A 23,912-nucleotide genomic window follows, 5' to 3' on the forward strand; every position below is an offset into this window, starting at 1 on the left:
TCACAAGGGTGCGCAAGTTTCGAAACACGATTGTCCGTCCGACCTCTGGCATTTATTATGCCGTGCACACTTACAACCTTCTCTGGTTTCTCTCTAAGTAAACGATCCGGATAACACGTTCGTCGCCCATAATGGATAGAAGATTCCATAGAGCAATTGGCGGAAAAATAAAACAAAAGGAACTGTGGAATGAGTTAAAAAGAAAAAACACTTGGGAAGAAAAGCCGATAAGAAATGCGTATCAGAAATTGCAATCATTGCGAAAGTAGAAGCGCTACATCCTTAATTAATACGAAAAGCCATCCAGGTTAATACCTCAAAAGACTCTCCATTAAAGAGGGTCCGGATTTGGAGTTGTTCGAAGCCGGACTTCTACTGGACTGAAGTCGGATTAACGCTGGTCCGATTGAATACGCGCTTGACCACTTTTGACGCTAATTCTTAAATTGAGAGGATTTCATTTGGATTCGCATAGTCCGGATTCAGACTAGTTTTCTGTTAATGTGATTTTTTTGACCGCTTGTGTTCTGAGTTGTTGCAGCGATAGCGAAAGGCTGTTTGGTTGTGTGCGCAGGCTTAATCTAATTAATAGACATTTTCCCCTCTGAAAGTTAAAACCTTTTTCTCTGCAGAAATCTTTATAATCGTATTCTGCCAATATCTATGGAAGTGTTCACCGGTTGCAAGAGTAATGAACTCTTTCTGCCTTGGTCTATTCCTGGAAGGGAACAAGAGCAAAGGCAGTATGTCGCGTTCAGGCGACTGACGCAAATAGGACTGTGTTTGGTGTCAATGTCCCAACCAATCCTCCCGGGATCATTACCTCCGTTGTAGCTAGACCACGTTTGACACAGTACACGGAATTTCTCGTGAGAAATGCCCGGCAACCGAGAAACATCTCTGAGGGGGAGGAGGTGATGAGCACTTATTGTATCTTGTCAAGCGGAAACCCCCACCGTAAACCATGGAGGCTACGGTTGTCTGTGCGCCATGGATTCAGTTTCGTGACATTAACTCTGACTTCTATTTCAAGATAAAACAACTCGGAAAAATAAAAATAATAAAAAAAAAAAAGAAATATTGAAATCAACTTTTATCCACCATTCTGAAGAAAAATGGCCAATATCCAATAGATGGCGCTCGTACAGTTGTGTTCGGCATTACAAGAAGCTTCCGTATACAAGGACATTACTTCCGATTACCCAACATCGTTTACTATCTTTAGTTGGTGTTAGATTTAGCTCGAGGGACGGCTGCATACCGACAGCTTTGTTTTCCCTTTCAAACAGACCAACGATCCAAGCCATTTCTTCTTCCAGCGCACGAGAAAGGGTGTTTACACCGATGGGAGTTGCCAAACAACGAGTTATTTCGAGGTACGCGGCTATATGTTTAAACACACGCGAAAAAAAAACGGCACGCTCCGACAATCGCACCATTCTCCCCACCCCAACACACACACATTCACAAGCCCACTCCTCGTGCACTGACAGTGAATGAAGAGACAACCACATTCGCTGTCACTCTTCGTGTTTCGCATGGAGGAATTCCATTATCTCCTCGTGGAAAAGGCCATCTTGTTGAAAGATTCGTTACCGTGTTTAAAGGAGTAAAAAAGGTTGATCAAACTCGATTATATGGTGGGAGGAAGATTAAATCGGAACACGGATCGAAGCCGAACTCATACTTATAACGTCGCCTTCAACTAATTCATTGATCGAAGGCAAAAGAGCCTACCGCTTACTTTTGAGACTGCCCTCTTTCCTTTATGATACGATTTCGACTTAAATGCTAACTATCCAAACAAAAATGGCAGTAAGCTAAATGGAGTAAGATAAATGCTACTTATTTTTTTTTTTTTCCTGATGTACCACATCATGGGAATCTTCATCCTGTGGACCACTACACTCTGACTTAAGCTTTCCTTATACGTCATACGTTTCTGTCAGCACAAAGGCCTACTGGATTAAGCCTCTTTGGAGATAAGAATTAAGTTTTTTTTTTGGTAGGCTTTTCCACAAAAGCTTCATAACAGATACCAAACTAGTAGACTGTGTTTATGTTTTCTTATTTAATTTTCCAGCCACCTTGAAGTGTTTTGTCACATGTCAAAATACCTCTTCAGAGATTTGTGTAAGTTTCTGAAGAAGCGTTTTGCAATTGCAGTTCAATTACGTATGCATTTTTATCTTGTTCTGTTTCTTACTGTTTTTAAGGCGGACGTTGCCGAGTGGTCAAGGCCCTCTGTGGGTACAGAGATGTACACGCGCTTTGGGGAACCGTGGTTAAAGCTTGCCTGACATCTGAATACGATAAGGTTCTTATCTCTCTATCCTTCAAATTCCTCTGACTTTCTAGCCATCCCATCCCGGAGTATAAACAGAATATTTATTTCATTTTATTTTTACCTTGAACAAAAATGTTTTGGGTTGTAGAGATAAGTACTTTTAAACTTGGTGAAGGTTTACTACTTTAATGATGTTAGATGAAACTAGGCGTTTTTTTTTTTTTTTTTTTAATTCTCTTAGATAAACTCTCGAAATTCTTCGAAGCGTTTTAATTAACTCAAAAATGAAGTCAGAATGTGATAATCTGTCAATGTTAGCAATTTCATTAAAAGAAAGAAATTACGTTGATCTTCGTAGCAATTTTGTCTGATTCTGGTTGATTTACTAAGTGAGTCAGAAATTAGGAAATAAAATAAAAAGGCAAAAAAGAAATAAGTACAAAGAAAAAAAAAGACAAACGAAAGGATAAAAAAGAAAGAGGGAAAAAAATAAGAGACAGACGAGAGAAAGGAAAGGGAAACCAGATAAAATGAATAGAATTAAAGAAACGAGAGGGAAAAAAATAAAACAACGAATTAAAAAGAGAAAATAGACAAATATTACAGTATACAGTCACACGATGCAGAGAAAAAAAAAAAAGAATGAAAAAAGAGAGCGAGATAGACAGAAAGGGAGAGAGAAGAAAAAGAAATAAAATGGAAACGAAGAAAGAAAACAGGGAAAAAAATTAGATAGAATACAGAAAATGGAAGAGAGAGAGACAGAAGGTGAAATATAAGGAAAGATAGCCAGCGAAAGAAAAGAAACGAGACAAAATAGAAAAAATGAAAGAGAGAGAAGAGAGAAAACGTGGAATATAGAAGGGGGAGGAGAAAGAGCGAAAGAAAATAGAAGACAAAGAGAGAAAGAAGGAAAGAAAATAAAATGAAAGAAGGGAGAAAGATAGGAAGGGAGAGAGAAGGAAGAGAAGGGAAGAAAATGGGAGACAGAGGTAAAACAGAAAGAGAGAGAAAATGAGAAACAGAAGACAATGACAGAAAACAAAAGACAAAAAGAGAAAACAAAGAAAGAAAGGAAAAGTGAGACAAATAAAGAAAACTAAAGAGAAGGTGGAAAGACGATAATGAGAGAGAGAGAGAGAGAGAGAGAAGGAAAGCATGGAAATAAAATGGAAGACAAAAAAAAAACAGAAAGAAAATGAGACAAAAAATAGAAGGGGGAGAGAGAGAGAGAGATAGGAGACAATAACAGAAAAAAAAAAAATAAATAAGAGAACAGAAAGAAAGGAAGAGTGAGAGAAAGAAATGGAACAGAGAGAAAGAGAAAGTGGGGAACAGAGAGAGAGAGAGAGAGAGAAGACAAGGAAAGAAAATAAAAGACGGAGAGAACAGAGTGAGGAATGAAAGAAGAAAGGAAAGTGAGACAAATAAAGGAGAGAGTAAGGAGACAAGGAAAATATGGAAAACAAAGAGCGAAACAGAGACCAAGAAAGAGACAAATAAAGAAACGGGAAGGAGGTTGAGAGAGAGAGAGAGAGAGAGAGAGAGAGAGAGAGAGAGAGAGAGCAAAATTCTAAATTTCTTTCAAATTGCCTGAAAGGTGATGTGGCCTTCAGTACCCATTTAAGACTTCCGCATGCAAATCCGTATTCTTTGTCGAATGCTTTTTCTCTCTGTTAACAAGCGTTCAAGGCAGTTTGTCCCGGCTATTTATCAACTGCGCTATTTATTAAGAACCCGATCCAAGGCCCTATACTATAAAACGGATTTAATGATTTAAGACCAGTTTCTTTGGTCTCCGCCACTTTAAACCCACGCACTGTCGTCGATGGCAAAAAAGTAAGAATCAGAAGAAGTTTGTGCAGCGACCTCTTCTGGCATTTTACCACATCGAAACGAAACTTTTCCCCGGGAGGATAGAATCGATAAGTCTTGTACTCCTCACAAGGCTTTCCGCTCATCTCTTCCCCTTAACGCCGCGAGTTTAGCGGAACAGTAACCCAGAGACAAAAACGGCAGATGACTATTGATCGCGAGACTGTATTCCGCCATTGCTGATCACCGAATGAACCAGATTTGTTAGTGAAGCTATTAAAAACATCGCACTACTTAAAGAGAGACAGAGAGGAAAAAAAAGAGGCTCCGGAGAAATTTTCTTAAGACTTTAAAGAATAAGTATCTGAAAAGCAAGGCCTAAGAAAATGAAAGAAAAGTAATGCCATTTTATTGCTCCCATAAATTGGGTAAGATCGTTAAAGACGATAGGTGTCGCTAGTAGCTTATAGTTATAAAGAAAAATCAGTGATTATGGGAAGACTTTAAAAGACCTTCGATCCTTTTCCTTACGGGTGTTCTGCGCTTGGAAAATGCTTACAACGAACCTCCTAATAATACAAATAAATAATTATTCGGCGGCATTTAATTAGTGGTTTCAAATTAGCCAGTTTACAGAGTGGGTTCTCGCTAAAATTGTTGTCTCGAAAAGCCTCCAGGAGAGTTAGTTCCATCTTGCAAAACAACAGCGCTGTCGCTCTCGGGTAGGTATACCGACTGGGACAGTTTTGTATTGTGTGGCTAATGACTGAGAGGGAGGGTAGAAGTAGTGCTCCTTATTAGCATTAATTAACCCAAGTCTTCTGGCATGATTAGTGCAGTAAGTACCATTGAGATATTAACGTAATGGTACGTAGAAATTCAATTATCGTTTCAGAATACTTGACCACAGCGGTGCTAACGACCTGACAACAGAGTAGGAATTTGTGGCAATTGAAAACTTTCACTCCATCTTTCCACGCTGTTTTCTCCTCCACCTTCAACAGATTCATAGTGCAGGGTTGTTTATCAATTAAGACATTAAAAAATAAAATGTTTATCCAATAATTTTGTGATAATAAATAAATAAGCTCTTGGGACACTGAATGGTAGCCCGTCATCTACATCCAGGAGTTCATTCACAGTCTCTTCTGAATGGATTGTGCTTTGAACTGCAAGAACTACTGAGTATACGTGTGCCTTTCTGCGCATAGAGCAAAATGCAAACAAGATTATACATGTCATGACATGTTTAACGAGTATTTGTTCAAATTGCAGATATTTTACTAATGTAAACTTATTCAATTGCGATAACTATTCATCATTCGCAGATTTACTCCTGGAACTAGGTCTCATCAGGAACTGTGACATCTCCAGTCACACATCTTGAAATATTACTGAACATACAGATAGTGAAAGTGGACTTTTCTTCATCCACCAAAGCGGGACCACATTGGCAGGAAACTTATTCCAGTGTTTGACAACCCGTTGTCCATAGGTGAACTAACGTGATCCAATCTTGTGTTGTGTCCTGAGATTTGATATTTGTGCCCCCTGATTCGGTGTCTCACCTACGAGGGACAGCAGCCTTCCTCTTTCCTTATACTGGGATCTATTCAAGCTACCATGCGTCGCTCGCATCTTTAACCTTAGCATCCACACGGGGGCACTGCAGTCGCCAGAAAGAGGCCACTGCTTGTATCGATTGACGGTGTAGTAATAATTGCTAGTTTAAAGTGTACTGAGTAAATAAAAGAAGCGAAGTTACAAGACAGATATCGGAAGCCGCGTTTTATTCGGCTTCTCTTCCACGATTTAAGTGCGTGGGTGTCACTCAAGTACGGAGGCTGTCTGATGTCGAAAGATGCGATGCGTCTTGGCATTGATAAGTTAAAGACACCGTTAACATCACTACGAAGTGTTTACCTTTGTCGGAAGGCTTCAGTAAAATGAATATATCTTGACCGTCTTTGTGGAAGAAGTGAAACAGAATATTCGAGTGTAAACAACTCTGCAGCGGGCCTTCAGAAATTCTCCTTTGAAAGGAGCTACTTCGGTGCAAACTAAATTAGTGTCTTATGCAAGAAATTGTTTATTGAATGATGGAAGCAGTCTTCTGCTTCCAAAATGAAAATAGTTACACTCGTCTGCTTCTCGCGCGCATGAATTTCATGCGTCTGCACGCGCGCGCTAGTGATTTATTTTTTCCCTCCCCCCCCTCCAAGAATGTTCTCAGACGAATGTTACTCGCGACACGTGTCTCGTTCACTGAGCCCCGTGTCAATCTTGTCGATTTCTGTCGTTGCTAGGTAACTGCAAAATATTGGATCTGGTAAGAGTTGTAGTTATAGGTTTCTTTCACGCGGTGTAATACAGCAAAACAAGATGTTGGCAATCGAAAAACTTAAAGCTCACCTAGGGCACACTTGGTATATTTTATCTTATTGACAAATAGATTTGAAATTCCATACGGGAGGAAACTTTTTAATCTTGTATGGCGCGAAAGGTCAGCCAGCGATTTGTCTGAATGCTAGCGTTGATTTAAAAAAAAAAGGGGGGGGGGGAATTTACTACAAGCGTATACTTTTTACTATGACACTTCATGGAAAGCTCTTGACAATGGAGCCGTTCAATGTTTTGGGGGAAACTGAAAGCAATAGAATCGATATTTTTTACCTTGAGCAACTTCACGTTTCAACTGTAAATTGATTGTCGATAATCTCCTAGAAAAATCTAAGAATACTCAGCTGAGAATGGAAATTATCAATGAATATCCTTTTGGTGTACTTTTATAAAAATAGATTATATGTATAAAAAATATATATAACGAACTAGCACAAAAGGTTAACAAAGCTTTAGGCTTAAGTTAGCTTCATAACGCTATGGCGTACATTCATTTTAAGATCGATGAGATCATCGCTCCCCCCACCTTTCTCGCACTACTCTTTATGACACATAACCTCCAGTCTTTATGCATTTTAACTTTGTAGCTGCCATATTCACACTATCAGACATTCTCGGTGAGTCAACTTTTAATTGTTTCTTTACTACAATAAAGGGAAAATGTTTGTGTATTTCGATAGCGCAGTCTCAGATATAAGCGTTCTAATAAACCTCCCCTTTCGTGTTATTTCTACACACACACTCCACGTATCCCAGCTGGTGAATGGGGGATGCCTTGCCCACTTTATCAAGGATTTCTGGGCGTTCACTATGAGAGTGTGCCTGGTGATAAGTGAGTATGTATGAGTGGGTGGGTTAGGGGTGTCGTTAGCAGCGCGTGCTGTAGAAAACGGTGCATATTTTCTGCGTGATGAATGGCCACTGGCAACTAACTCTTATTAAATCTGGAATATCTGCTGTTATTTTCTCAAGAGGAGAGTGAGATAAGCACTTTTGAGAGTTCTTTCTTAACTGTGTTCCTGGTAATTTTCTTACCGAGGTTGGGACTGATGCAGATTTTTATGGAGTGAGATAACAGGGGTCTGATATTGAATCTTATATTAAATTCTTTACGCGAGTTCTATTTGATTTTTCGGAAAAATTCATGAGTTGCTTTCCCACTTTTCTTAAGTGAGGGATATTTCGTCGCTGTAACGGCTGTCTGAGGAGCGATGCCGCATTACAAATAAATACCATCGTACTTTCCCTCTTAGGTAGAAGTGCAGCTTGTTTATAGTACAACATAATTCGTTTCTCCAACAAATTGAAAGATCAGCCATTTGAAAAGTCTTTCGCCATTAGTCTATTCTGTGAAAGGAATCTACAAGTACTGTGGATAAAATATTACTATATTCTCTAAATTTTTCTCTGTTTATATAGTATTAATTTTTATGCATTTTTTTAAGCAAGTTTAGTATGCCTAATTCAATATCGGGTGATTTGTAACAACTATCCATCGCTTCGGTTTAGCTTACGAACTGGAGTTCCCCAAGGATCCATTCTCGTTCCAATTTTATTATCAATACAGGTTTCATAGACATCATTACGATGAATAAAGATATATAAATTTTCTGTTTATACTCCGGAATAGCCACACGATCAGAGGAGTTTACGGTGGCCTTAAAACTTCTCTTTTAATGCGCAATACTTATTGGATGCATTTACTCAGACAAGATTTTAAATAACAAAAATTTGAATGATACATTACTGAAATATATTTCCTTGCGAGTTCCCTTTAAGAATTATAGAAACAAAAATTGTTTTTTTTTTTTTTAATACTAAATATGAAAGGTTAAAGTCCAATAAATGTTTAATAAATATTTTCGAATACATAAAATTACTCCTTCAGAGGATTTTTTCATTCATACTTGAGTTTATTTCAATATTTCCGGTTGAAATCAAACCATTTCGTAGTAAACGGAAATGGCGTCATTGAAAGGAAGTGACGAAATAAGCGTCACTTCCTTTCAGCGCTATTAATTAATGCATATGTAAATATCAAACAGTATCTCGTCTGTTTTACAGAAATTAATATTCCTTATTCAGGACTATCAGTCCAATAAATTGCTTATGAAAGTTAAATTCCTCATTAAAAATAATTTCGTATTTAAAGTAACGCTAATAAACTCCAGTAATTAAAAATTAACCTTCCGATACTCTAAGCAAATGGTCTTGTAAGTAAAAAAAAAAACTTTATTGCGCAATACTAAACACATGCTGATTCATTAATATGCACAGAAAGCATTTAATTATTCACTCAGTAAAGCGAGGTAGTTAATGCTTTAATCAACATTTAAAGCAAGTTCCATTCCTGCAGTTCACCTGTAAATAATTTCTCGTTCTCTCATCTAGTAATGAATGCACTCGTTGTACTTTTATTATTCCAGCCAAAAGTAATAAATAAAGAAGAAAGGGGAAAAAAATAATAATCTAAGGTACATAACACCAAGATAAATGACCGTACACAGCTCCTGATAAATTATGTAATAATTTACGTTGAAGTAGGCTTAACGCTGCTAGGCTAGCAGAGAGAAACAATTTAATTTTCGTTATCATGCGCAAATAATCTGTCACCCGATTGCCATCTACCCAGTTGGGTTTTAAAGAAGTGTATTAACTACCTTTCCCCCCTCCCTAATTCCCTCTTGGCAGCGCCTTAGACTTTTTCTTTTATTTTACAAAGAAAAGCAAAAGCGAATTTGTCATTTGCATGAACGTAGTGAAGCTGTGATACATAGCCTTAGGGGAAAGATTTTTTCAGGGGTGGGTGTGTGTGGGGAGAGGAAGATATGCGTAAGCATTTCTAGCACATCTTTCAGGATAGTGAAAAACCTATTTGTCATCGCGTTAAGTGTTTTCTGAACTTGATGTCCCACGATTTTTTTCGGGGGTGGGATAAGTATGGCCATCGAACCCAAGGGCACCTTCACGAAAGCTGAACGTGCGCATTTCATCTACACACGGCTCATATTAGTATCCAACTTAAGAGCCATTAGTTTTACCCAGCTGTCCGCTTTCCCTCCATAATCCCTGCTTGATGGTGGAAGGCGGAAAGACAAGGCCGGCCCCTTAAATCATGAACTTTCGGAAAGAAGAAAACTGTTTCTTCCATATTTATTTTGATCCCTGCAACAAAAATAAAAAGGTCTTTTTCGTTGCATATTTCACTGCGTAATCAGATTCTTTGGTAGTGGTTGTTGTAGTGAAACTACAGATGTACTGGACGGAAATGAGTAATTTCATAACAGAAGAACCTGTTGGGAAAAAATGTCATAAAGTTGGGTATCTTACCTCACAGAAGCACTTTCATTGTGGTAATTCCATTCTCTGAATGTGGCTGCCATGGTAACAGAGCTCATATAAGTTCCTTCCTCCCTATTCATTCGTCAGTTATCTCCACACTATTGCTCGCGCTACGATGACAGACAATCCCCCTTTTATTATCCGAAGCACTGCATCTTTTACGTTTGAACCTAATTTTATTCCCATCGTGAATCTTCACGGCCCTTTTTTTTTTTTTTTTTTTTTTTTTTTTGCTATTACAGACACTGTCTGATTATCTACCATCTTACTGGAGGTTTTCTGATTGGCCCGTCATCAATTTTTCCAGAATATCATCAGTCGTAAATAACCTGTTTACCGAATATAAAGTGGATGCACCATTTCTATTGCTTCCGTCAATGAATGTACGTAATATAACGAATAAAAGCGAGCATCGTTTTCATTGGTTTCAGGAATCGCATTCGTACGCAGGTTGAATATTTGAATCTCAATAATGTTTTGAAGGTAAATCGTCAGGATCTAACAGGAGAAGGGTGGTCAGGGCTTGGGAGAAGGGGGGATCAATGCGAAGCTTTAAATATAAACATTTGTTTAAATTAAACTTTCATTGATCCGGGTACTCTTTGATGACATCATTATTTCCAGCTCATGCAAAGGATCGGCGTAAATCCTTATACATTTGGGGAAATTCCCTCAACTGTTTTACGTTAATTAAAACGCATTAACGTCACAGTAGCGTCCATCGTGGGTCAGCCACCGGGGACTTTTGGGTAAATCTTCTTCGTACGGAGTAGACTGTTATCTTAGATTGCTTCTGATCCTTCTGCGATGCTTTTAATTAGGAGTTTTATTTGGTCCAACTACCACCTATTCAATAATTAGCCGGACAGTTTTGTTCGCAAGGGTACCGACTTGCGTTAAGCCTAAAATAGCGACGAAAAACATTAATTTGTAATTAAATGCGGCTACTCATTGCAATGCTTATCTTACCTTGTACCAGAAGCCTGGCTATCCCATTCCTGCGTCTTTTGTCGTTCACAATGCACTGATACTCCCCCGTGTCCTGGTAACTTACTCGCCGGAAGTAGAGGGCGTAAGTGTGGGGTAATAAGGTAACATGAGGCCCTGCTTCCCATACCGTCCTTCTGCCTCCTTGTATTTCTGCAATCTTACGGTCCTCTTTCCACCATTCCAGTTTGTACACCACATCCACTTCTTCGGCAGGCATGCAGTGCAACGTTGCATTACTGCCTGTTCGCACGTATTCACTCTGAAGATTTCCATTTCCTGCAAAAGAAATATTCGGCTTGAAATAACCAAAGAAAAAATGATCTTCAAGAAATACGTAGCATACAGATACACTGGAATACTTTTGTATAACTGTTTTATGCTTAAAATACGAAATTTTAAAAATTAATTAAATAAATGAGTTTAAATTGAAACAAATTTTGAATTTAATTAAATTTTAAATTAAAGCAATTTAAAAGAGTTAAAACAGTTCCTTTAAAATAAAAAAATACAATTTAAATTTAAAAAACAGTTCGTTTAAAATTTAAACTTCTAATTTTAAATTACAACAGTCAATTCGAAATTTTAAATTAAAATTTAAGAAAAATTTCTGGGTGTGAGATTAAGCTTTTAGAGCTTTGAAATCGGCAGAAACTGTCCACTCGTGATCAAAGTACTGTATTTCATTTTCCTGCCCCATCCACTCCCGTGTTGCCAAAGCTCAAACTATGTCTAGACAGTAACATCTTTAGCCACTGAGGATGGAGCGAGTGTTATAAAAGGATAGCGGTGGTTTAGTCTATTGCTGGATGGCCTAACAGCGCTCAAAGATGGTTTATCCAGCAGGGGAAACTCCTGGACTTTGTCTGTCACGTGCGCCTGGTACGCATCTCCACTAATAGGGTTCATTTCCCCACCGGTTTGTAGCGGAGTACTTTATTATAGCGCTTCACCCTAACCAGATAAGTTTTCCATTAATAATTGTATTTATTATTTTTTCCTTCTGTTCTGCGCAGTGTAAACGTTGAAGATTAGAACAGTCCACTGTGTGCATTTTTGTTTTTGCAGCAGTGTGTAGAAAACTTTATTGCACTGCACAATATATTCCATCACACCTGTGCATAAATAAACAGCCATAAGATTTCTAAGAGTAACAATTCTTTCTTGAAACTAGAACTATAAATTGTTGTTCGTGGATTTTGCCGTTGCTGTTTCATCAAGTTAGAGAATCCGTGCCACTGTAACCGAGCTTGTTTGGGACCAACGATCATAAATCGTTTACTGCGCATGCATGCATTCTCCAGAAGAACCATTTTTCTGGCCGTCAAGTCGGAAAGGGAACAGTTTCGGGTCATCTTCCTGCGTTTGCACGTGTTTTACATCGTACGGGGTAATATAGTGAATGTGCTCTGCGAGCATTGGATTCTTGCGGCTGTTTGGGGAAGGAGAAGGGGGGGGGCACTCCACATCTATGTAACAAGTTCTGGTGGATAAATAAGGGGACCTCGCTGAAGCGTGGGCTCTTCGCGTTTATTCTACAATGCGTTATTTATTTCCAACCAAAAAGCCAACAGACTTCTGGGTGGGGGGGACCGAGAAGGCATGGAGAGATGCGCGCGCATACAAAAACTATAGCTCGCAATTTGCTATTTGTTTACGAGCATTAAATTCTCGTAGCGGAGATTACAAAGCACCCGCATGCTTGGGATTACGGCGGTGCCAAGTTTCATTAATTCGCAGTCACTTGGCCGTAATGACAAAGAAACTCACAATCGGGGCTCCGCACTCGGCCCGCACGAATGAAAAATTCCGTTAGCAGCAAAAACAGTCGTAATTACGCTCGCCATTTCGCCCGCACTTCCTACATCGGAGGTGTCTTCGGGGAGACAAACAAAAAAAAAAAAAAAAGCCCGAAGAAGCCAAACATCCTTTTGTCATTGTTAGATGGGGAGTGTGTATAAATTTCTCAGACCATTACGGAAATCACAGTCATTAAAAGCACACCTCCAAGGTCTTTTATTTATTTACACAATGCCCCCCTGCATGTGGCAATTCCCCCCCTCGTGCATTGTCTCTTAGTTGATAAATCCTTTTCATGCCTCGCGCACAGTGGCCACACACCCCCGTTGCTCATGACACGACTAACGCGGCCCGAAACTGCTTCTCTTATTTCAGAAAAAGGGGTTATCACGGCGCGCGAACGAACTCTATTCTTAGAAGCGTGGCCGGGCATTGGGATGGGGGGGGGGAGGGGGAAGAAGCTACAGACCGCAGCCATCACGAAATCCCTTAGAGATAATTATTATCATCACGAGCCCGGCACAGCCACCACAGGACGTGAACTTGCTATTGTCGGCAGCTCATCTGATTCGCAGTGCTGTTGACAAAAGGCTACCATTACGTAGAAGCGGCAGAACTCTATCGTTCAGCAACCCGCGGTGACCTGTACTGCTATTATAATAATGCTAATTAAGTGTGTGCTAGAGGAATCCGCCTTACACTGACTTCAAGAGGCTCGCGAGCACTAGTGGCATGCTCCTAGATGGATTTCACCTCAAGGAATGTCAAACTTCATTTTCTTTTCTTTCTTTCTTTCGTCAGCCTATTTTCCGTGAGTTAGCAACGGGTCAGAGGTTAGTAACTACCGCGATTAAGGCCAAAGTTTGCTTTACAGCCAGCTACAAGCATTCATTTGGGAGCTATACCGGAGCTACCATGCGAGCATCCCCTCATTGGTCCTTTATTACCGGAGTGCTTCTGAGATCCGTTGCATGCACGCAGTTGTGCATCTACAGTCGGTCCTCGTATAACACGTGTTTGTATTACACGAATTCGATCATACACGATTTATAAATAGGGGAACGTTATCTTATATAACACGAAGCGAATTCGCTTATGTACGATTCGCCTTTGTGTTTACAAGAAATGGCAGTCGAACGCGGAATCACCCCAACCGAACGCAACACGATAGGAACGAAGAAGATTCTGAAAATGTATTTATGTGTTTTATATCAGTGAAGGGGAAACACATTTCACCATAATAACGTAAAAACCAACACAATTCCAGCTATCGATATAATCGCAAATGCAATTAGATGGAGTTTACTACCAGTTTATAACAGATTGCACTAGCAGAAACGCAAATGGAAATTGTTTTTATTGTTTTATGGTAGTAACCCCCAGAAATGTGCTTTAGTAAAATGTGGGGTGTTAATAGTGTATCTCGGCCTTTACGGTGTTGTTTATTCAGTTGCTACACGCGCGCAGCTTTGTTTATGTATGTCAATCGTGCCTCCTCATCTTGTAATTGTGCTTTATTCCTTAAAAATGAGTAAAATACTTAAAAGGTGTGAAAAGGAAGCGTCCTGGCTAAGACACTGCAGATTCAGAGAAAAAAAAAAGAAGCAATATCGATAAACAGAGGCGGACTGGGTCAAAAATTTTTACCCGGGAAAATTTGTAGTGGCCTCATAATACGGTTTATTATGAGGCCTCTGGCCCACCGCGGTTTCCCCCGTAAGACTTATGGCCAGTCCGCTTCTGTCGATAGAGAAAAAATATGAAATTGTGAAACGCTTTGAGCGAAATGAAAGACCATGTGATATTGCACGTGCTACAGACCTAAATGAGGCAACGCCGAGAATTACAAAGAATGCGGAGAAAGTAAAAACAACTTTCATAGCGGGAACAACTCAAAGTGTAATTAAAATCCATTAGATTAAGACACAAAGAATTGGAAGAGATGGAACGGCTGTCATCTGTTTGGATAGAAAATCAGACAAAAAACAAGTTTGCTTACGATAGAAGCAAAAGCATTAGCAATATTTTATTACGACTTACGTATTATAAAATACGTAAGTATTTTATTACGACTATTTTATTTAATATAATAATTTTTTTACGAATAAAATACGTATTTTATCCGTAAAAAATACTTTTTTAGTATTAAAAAATACTAAAAATACTTTATTATAATATAATATTATTTTTATTACGTATTTTAATCGTTATGAAATACGTAAGTATTTTATAACGATTAAAATTACCCGATTATTTATTGTGTTTGGTAATGTTTTGGTTCCAAATGTGTGTTCAATCTTGGGTGGTCGGCACCTAACCCCACTTTTCCCATAGAGCCTGTTGTTTATATTGCACGATTTTGCATTGCACGAGGGTTTCTAGGAACGCAACTATCGTGCTATACGAGGACAGACTGTACTTCGTTTCGGCCTACACACTTTCTCCCACTCTTTGTCTGACTGCGCTTTGTGAACACGTCCGGTGTACAAACTCTGTGACCAGAAATATTTTCACACCTCGTAGTGCCAATAACTATGCGAGAAAGCTTTAGAAATAAAATCTACAGTACGTAGAATTTATCGAAAAGTGCGATGCTAATGTTTGTGACGTCACTTCCGGTACCAGAGAACTGGATGCAAAGTCTACACTGAATATAGCAAATAATGTAAAACGCACTAATGATACAGATCGATGCGAACTTAGAATATAAAAGGTACATGGATATCTGTTGATTTACAGGGTACTGCTTCCCACATTTGCCCTGTAGAAAGATGGCGCAAGTCCCTTTAGAGTCGAAATTGTCACGCATTTGGATGCCAGCGAGATCTTTATTACATGGGATGATATTACAGCGCGAGCTTTACTGGGAGTTCCACCATTGTCCTACAAACTAACATCCTATAGACACCATTTTTTTCTTTTCTTTTTTAAATAAATATTAGTTTCTGAATTCACGTCGATTATGACTGGTGTGTTTTCCGTTATATTTCGTATTCCATGTTTTTCGTAAATCATGTTTTGCATCCATTTCATGGGTACCGGAAGTGACGTCGTGAAACTTTTAACATCGGTTAATTCTTCCAAAAGCAGCCATTAATTTTGATGACTTTATTTTATAACGCAGTAATTGAAAAATAAGCGATGTGCTCACTTTTTGGGTTACGTAATTTTATTTGATCCATCTAACGTAATCCTCATAGAAGTGACTCTTCCTATAACGATCTTTTAACCTCATTGGTTGATGAGTTTCATCTTCCTGTCCGATACCACTACACCGCTGATTGGGGGTACCGAAGATTGAACCCATCCGAGATCTGTCAGATTATGTGCTGAAAACCACTTCCTCTACAATTCGAGGACACTGCTTTTAAAAAACGGCTCCGCAGACCGAACCAAACCAATTGGTACCGCCTTAGGAGGTCTCGGGGTCAGCCAGAAAGAAATCTCACAGCCTGAACTCTGTCCAACAGACCAAGGCCGTTCGAGATAAAAATAAAGTGTATCGTAACTGGCCTCCAACGGAACATCCATATGGTTGTAGGGATGTAAAGATCTGTCGAAGATTTAATTGCTAATTTTTTAAATCAGCAAATAAATCTTCAATATCCAGATCTTTACTCAAGATCGTATTTCTTAAAGAATCGTTGAACTCCAAGCTCATCAGATTTTTCTTTTGCATTCTTTGGGGCAATCAAGTTGATTTTTTTTCTTTTGGATTCTTTTCTTTCTTTATTATATGATGGTTCCATGCCTGTGCAAATTAAGATATTCTCCCATCTGGGATACTTCCATTCAAAAGAAATATCTTAATTCTCTTTCTCTTAGGGCCGGACAGGTAATCAACGTTTGCGAATCTCGTCACATCAGAAGACTCGAGAACACTCCGGCGTTCTTAACAAGATGTAGCAGTCGGCGTAGGCAGTGATACGTATGGAGAGAGAAAAAGGAGATTGAATTAGTTGGTTCCAGGACAAATTTAGTTCCTTTTCCCTTTCGTCTGAGTACGTCTATTGAGTTCTGAGCGTTTTGATGCTTGCTGGCTTCAACCTTACAGATGTCGCTTTATTATGTCGCTCTTAAAATGATCTTTTGGTAAAATTCTAAAAACATCAATCTGTTTAATTTCTCACTTGGGATTTTTTCCTCCTTAACAGCATGTTCCATTATCTGCCTGTAGAAAGCATTTATCGAAAGATGAAAGACAAAAAAATTCTTTACTGTCTGCTACCAAACGTTCATTGTTTGAGCATCTCGTATTATAAGCTCTTGGCTCGAGCTTTTATTGTTACGTTTCACGCACAGCTTCCAAACGATGTATGAAGGAAACAATTAACAGAAATGAACATTTTTTTCAGTAACAATTAGCGCGTGAAATCATCCGATGTGTTAATGGCACGAAAGAAACTCTTTTTTTTTTTGGCGTTAAATTCGATACTTTGTTCTGGTGTGAACTAATTAGGCTTACGAGGTATTCAGATCTCAAAGAAAACCAAGCGCCAAAGAATACGACAATATTTAATGTATTTTCTTCTTTCATCGCTTTTCTTTGTCTTATTTCTCTACGCTTTCTGCCCGAATAGTTTCACTTTTTTGATTTTTTGCGTTATACTTAATTAATTTTTTTTCTCTTTTTTTAAAATTTGTATCTGATCTTCTCAAGTTACGACCCACTGAAAGAGATTGTTCCTTGAGTACATTTTGAAAAATAAAATCTTTATTTAATTATAACCACGTGTCATTTAAATAAAAATATGACTTTATACTTGTTCTTTATATAGCAGACTATGTAAATCAGCTAATTCGCTTCATTATTTTAAAAAGATCGCCTTTGCCTGGTTGTGAAACGTGAGGGTACAGTAGTACACGCTTTCGAATTGACCATAGTTTTAACCCCCTTAAATATTGAATACGGTGATGTTTTGTATTCTCTCTCTCCCTCTCTCTCTCACTCAGAATACTTTGATCCTATGTGGCCGTCCCGGAGTATAAACAGATTTTTTTTATTTTATTATTTTATTTTTTTGTATAGAATTACATAAAGAAAAATCTTTCGTCTTTTTTCTCCCCTTTCCTCCCATTGGAACCGCGGTGCCGATGGTTGGAGCGTGCTCTGTATGCCGACGGTAGGGTTAGACAAACAGAAGCCTGTTAAGGGGCGAAGCAGTTTTAGCGAAGCGGAAATATCAACATTACGGAAGAATAATCAATATTAACTTTAACAGACGGGGCGGATGTGCGGTGCACACTTGTCTTTCAAAGATCGGGAAGGCAGCAGACTGGGAATCGTATGATCGTAGCAAATGCGAAGAGAGAGATAGTGTACTTATTCATCAAACCCGTTTCGGAGGTTTTTCAGTGGTATAGGAAACGGTTCCCCTTCAATCCTTATTTACTTTAAAAATAAACTATGGGTACAAAACACGTCTCGGAGACACCTACTGTGACAACCTTGTGGTTCATTAAAAGCATGATTTTTAAAAGCATGAAACATCCTTGGGGGACACCTAGAACCGAGTAAATCTGATCGGTCACGGAAGTGACGTCATTCGCGGCTTCCCCCAAAGGCGCAAGATCCAAGCTTAATTACCCATTTGCTTGTGGCCATTTGTTGAACAGGATGAGTGCAACAATACAAGTATTTGTCATATGACTGCAATAATACAAATATTTGTCAACAATTTATTTTTTCGTCTCGCATTTTCGTTACATTCCATTGTTATTTTGTAATCAATACAGTGTATATACAAATCAAAGTGCTTAAAAGAAACGCGGATGTTTTGCGAATACTTTAATAATGTTGGTACAAGTAAAAAAAATAATAATAAAAGAGAGTCCTCTCCCACCACTTGGAACCCCTAACTTGCCTGGGCCTATGTGAAAAGATGGCAGTGGCACCGACAATCATACCACGTGAAAAGTCTGTTTAAATCTACAGAATTTCAGTAATACAGCCAGGTGAACCTACTACTGAATGTTTCTATTATTACAACGGAACAGTACATTTATTAATAGCAGGGGGTGGTCGGTTTACAGGTATGCGCTATGAGCAGACAACATGAAATTCGAGTTTATTACGAAATCTGAATAAATTATGAAGATGGAAAGGATTCAAATGCGATAAATCAATTGAATTGAATGTGTTTTGTGTGTGTGTAGTACGAGTGATGGAATGAGGTGATTCATTTCTGCCGAGTTGGTATTGAGCTGGTAGGGGTTGCGTGTGGATGGGAAGGGGAGTCCAGATGACTGGCAATGCCATGATTGAATGGGTAGATTACTGCGTGCTATCTACTACTCGTAAGGGCTGTCTTTGTACCACACTCGCCGTACATCCGCACTGCTGTGGCAGCACAAACGTTTCAACAGCCGTAACCTCTGTACGAGCAATGCCTCGAGGCAGCACACAAACAGCCTGCTTGGGGTCATTATTGTGGTTATGTATTAAATGCACAGGCAGCACTAGATAAGGCGTTAATCTACTTACTGCAGGGCCGCGTGACTCTTGATATATGAGCCCGGAGAAAGAGATCGCCCGTTTCTAAGCAACGACACTGACATAGTTTCTATGGAAATGCGAGAGCGACCAAGCTGCTGGAATGTTGATTTCAGACAAAAATTGTTTAGAGGAGGATGCCGTTGGGGGAAGGAGGGAAGGGAAATAACACCTCAAGTTCTATCTGCATTTACAGAACGGACTGGATGCGGCAGATGAGGCGAAGAAATGATGGGGTGCGGAACGAATGTGGTATCGGTCGGAGGGGGGATAAGGTTACACCCACGCACTTGTGGAAACAGACAACGCCTTGACCTCATTAAGAAGGTCGTAGAGCCGCTTACGTCAGGTGCATAGTAATGCGGACAACTTCCCCCACCCCGTATCTGAATGGGTTCACTCTTGGAAGCATTCTGCCAATGAGAGCGAACGCAGTTAGACCCGTGTTCCGGAGAAAGACGAAGATGCATCCAGGGCGTCTTAAGATGTCGGATTACGGAATCTGACGGGTCCCACTATTCATTCTATTACATGTTCAGAGAGACAGTTTTAAATATTTATTATAAAAGAAGCGGTGGAGGTTGAGGGCCAAGACTATGAGAGTAAGCGTAGAGAGGTCACTACATTACTGGTTGAAATCGTTATGGCAGTACAAACATTAATGAGCAGCTCTTGTAGACGTTCAGGCGTGTCCTGGTCAGAATCGTAGTGGACCCGAAAGCGGAGCAGCGCGTGTGCATCGTGTTTTGTGCAAAGAGAAAAAATTGGAGCAAAAATCCTTCAACTGTTTACAATTGCATTTATTGATGATTGTTTAAGTACAGTTGTATTTTATAAATGGGTTGAAATGTTTCCCAAATGTTGAGAATCTGTCGAAGATCACTAATGGCGCTTTCTTTCTTTTTTTTTTTTTTTCTTCGTTTTTTACAACATTCAGAATATCGTTCATTATGAGTTTGTTCAGAATGGACAGAGTAAAACAGGTTTATTATAAAAAAGTTCTGATTCGATTTCTGTATGATACTGCATTTTCCTGCACACACACACACACACACACTGCACTCTCATTCAAGAATTTATGGTCCAATAAAACATTCCAGTAGTGCCTAAAGTAGAAAGAAAGCCAAAAGTCGGTTCAAGGCCACTGATTTGGCGTTATACCTCGTACTACCGCAACAGAAGAGATCTAGTGAGTGACCGCAAGCCGCCTGTTGTTTTTCTCACTGCTATAGCCTTTCACGTTCACTTGACCTAAAATAAAAAAATTAAAAAATATATATATACTGTATATATATATATATATATATTTTTTTTTTTTTTTTTTTGGACGCTGCTCTTCTTGGACTAATGTTATTAGTGGAGTCCCACAGGGTTCGGTGCTGGGCCCCTGCTGTTTTTATATTTATTAGTGATATTGATGAAGATGTATCAGGCTTAATGTCCAAGTTTTCAGACGATAATAAGGTTTGCAGGGTTGTTAATGGCGGTGTGTTGCTGGAACAGAATCTAGATATGTTGGGCAGATGGGCTGAGAAATTGCAATTGAAGTTTAATATTGACAAATTCAAAGTGCTGCATATGGGTAGCAATAACCGAAGAGAAACATACCAACTGTGTGGTACTACACTTAAGGTGGTAGAAAATGAAAAAGACCTGGGAGTGACTCTGCAGTCAGATATGAAGTTTTCTCAGCAATGCAGATAGACTTCCAGAGCAGGTCTGCAGGCCTTATTTTAAGAAGGATGTAGAGCTGCTGGAACGAGTACAGAGAACGGCAACAAGATTGGTGAGAGGAACAAAGGGGTGCTCTTACGAAGAAAGGCTTAAGTTCTGCAAATTGCAGCGGCTGGAGACTAGACACCTGCGAGGTGATCTGATTGAGGTGTATAAAGCCTTGGATGGGTTGAACACGCTGAATTCTGATGGGGTTTTTCCACTTGCTCAGATTACGAATCTAAGGGGGCATAAATTCAAATTTATGCAAATTTATGAAAGACAGTTGTAGAATAGATGTGCGGAAATTTGCTTTAGCCAGAGGGTGGTTATTGCTGGAAGAAACTTCCCTTCCATCTGTCGTTGTGGAAGTTGATAGGTTAAATAAGTTTAAGGAGGAACTGGACAAACATTTAGAGGGAATGGTTGTGTGAAATTTTTTTTTTTTTTTTTTTTTGGCTGAGGCTACATTAGCTCATACGCTTGCTTTCGTGCATCACATGCCTCCATTACTACTACTGTATACAACAATCGAGAGTAAATATGCAAATGAAGTCATCAGGAAAATTTGTAAATACCATATTGAAGAGAATGGTTTTCACGCGGAAGGAAATGCTAAAAATAATATTGTTGAAAAGAAAAAAATTTTCTCTTTACACTCCGGGATGACCATACGGTCAGAGGAATTCACAAGATACAGAGAATGCAAGAAACAGCATCATCACCCAAAGCACGTCTACTTATGCCCTCCTCTTCGGAGTGTGGGAAGGATCCAAACCGTCCAGTCATGTGCTTCCATCTATTACATTCCTAAAGTTATAAAATAACCAAATACAAACTGTAAATATCGGATTGTTGAAATCATTTTTAAAGATTTCGAATGACGTCAAAAAAAATCGAAATATTATTTCACCTTTGGCACCTGCCATTGTAACTTACGGTTTCTTCTTCGTTCATGTTTCTAAATGAGTGACATTAGTTTTTATGAGTATTGCGTGTCCCGACGTCCTATCATATTCCGATCTCACTCCGTTGACCCGCAGTTCGTATGCATTCCTCGTACGGCCGCTTTTTTTTTTAATCTTTCTCTCAGCATTGCGAAATCGAGAGAGAGAGAGAGAGAGTCCTCTGGCATTTACTATCTCATTCCGCATATTAGCGGAGCTGAAGAGGCCATAATTAATGTCACGGATGTGGAAGGCCCAGTCGGACGGCTGATAGTGAGCGGATATCATCACTTGAGTCCAAGGTCATCCTCAGCTGTTCTTCAACCCTCCCTCCAGCTGTTCTCTGGTGTCACCCGGCCGTTTTTGTGGCCGGTGCGGTATGAACGGGGGAGGGGGGAGAGATAAAGGAAGGAGAGGTACCGTTATTTAAGACATCTGTCGGCCGTAGCGGACGAAGGATTAATAGCTCGGATACTAAGAAGATCGGACTGGCGACCTTGGTGACATTTGAACACAAGGTGATGAAATAACGATGCATTATAGGTGTAGGTTGGCGAACAGAAAATGCGCACCCACCCACGCGCGTTTTATATTCTTCTTGAGATGTTTGGCGAGTTTTGGGGACATAAAAGAATATATATTTCCCGGCTGCTTTTGATGTGGCACGAGCCATTATTCTAACCTAAATAGGGTAACGTGATGGGGGAGGAAATGTCCTTATTGGAAAGAAAGGCCCGTTACGAGCAGTGGGATGGAATGGTTTGTTTTAGTGCGTAATCCCAGAAGAGTGGCCATTTTCCGTCCTATTAAATATGGTCTCAGCATTTGATATCGAATTCCCAGTGGACGTAATTCCTAACATGGTAGTAAATGTCCCCGTTTATCCCCAGACTGTTTCCCCATCACCGGATTTTGTTTTATAAAGAAATAACAATTCCCTATGAACACTGTGGGGGGGGATGGTAAGGAAGGAAGTTTTTTAAATTATACGTTAGTTCAGTTTGTATTTTATGACCGACAATTAGTAACCCATGCATCTGCGTTTAGAACCAGTGACTGTTTAATAAATTACCGTGTTGCTCACGTGACGTGTGTATTATTAAAGACGTGTATTCAGTGAGAGCTGGTGTACAATTATGACGTCATTACCATTCACTGAATATGGTTTACGTTCATCCCTAAATGAGCAGTGTCTCTAATAACTGCGTTGCAATTACTGATGGACATAATCGAGACATCATAATCGATTATTTTGATTATAACAAAAATCATTGGATTATGGGAAAATCATTCGTGTTGGGCCCATTGTTGTTTTGTATTTATTATTTATCAATGATATTGATGCTGGTATATCAGGCTTAATGTCCAAGTTTGCAGACGATACGAAGGTCGGTAGGGTTGTTAATGACAGTACGCTACTGCAACAGGAGCTAGAAAAGTTGGGCTGAGAGGTGGCAACTGGAGTTTAACATTGACAAATGCAAAGTGCTGCATAGGGTAGAAGTAACCCCAGAGAAACGTATCAACTGGGTGGTACTACACTCAGGGTAGTGAAAAATGAAAATAAGACCTGGAGGTAATTGGAAATAAAGTTTTATGAGCAGTGCAGACGGGCTGCAAGATTAGCCGTGGTGTCTACTCTTCCAACATAAATGCAAGAGTAGCTCATGGTGTCTTGTCAATGATTTACAGGAATTTTGCTAGCAGGGATAAGGAGGTGATTATCCCCTTGTATAAGGCAATGGTCAGGCCACACCTTGAGTACTGTGTACAGGTCTGGAGGCCTCATTTTAGGAACGATGTAGAGTTGCTAGAATGAGTACAGAGAAGGGCAACAAGATTGGTGAGAGGAACAGAGGGGTGTGCTTACAAAGAAAGGCTTAAATTCTGCAAATTGCAGCATCTGGAGACTAGTCACCTGCAAGGTGATCTCATTGAGGTGTATAAGGCATTGAATGGTTTGAACAAGCTCAATGCTGATGGGATTCTTCCTCTTGTCCAGATTAAGAACCTGAGGGGACATAAATTCAAATTGGGGAAAGACAGTTGTAGAGCAGATGTGCGGAAGTTTGCCTTTAGCCAGCGGATAATTGATTGCTGGAACAAACTTCCATCTGTTGTTGTGGAA

General features: G+C 39.4%; 1 protein-coding gene across 1 annotated transcript in view; it reads right to left on the reverse strand.

The window, feature by feature from the left end:
• The window catches only part of LOC150090130 (putative receptor-type tyrosine-protein phosphatase mosPTP-1), a 529,269-nt gene that overhangs the window by 436,051 nt on the left and 69,306 nt on the right, over nt 1–23,912 (reverse strand). The window contains exon 2 of the mRNA XM_090390174.1: nt 10,814–11,110. Coding sequence (XP_090246300.1) covers nt 10,814–11,110 — 297 coding nt within the window. The remainder of the gene's footprint in view (nt 1–10,813; nt 11,111–23,912) is intronic.

The sequence above is a fragment of the Mastigoproctus giganteus genome, chromosome 2, assembly GCF_048544385.1.
Source record: "Mastigoproctus giganteus isolate SK-2022 chromosome 2, ASM4854438v1, whole genome shotgun sequence".
Classification (NCBI taxonomy): domain Eukaryota; kingdom Metazoa; phylum Arthropoda; class Arachnida; order Uropygi; family Thelyphonidae; genus Mastigoproctus; species Mastigoproctus giganteus.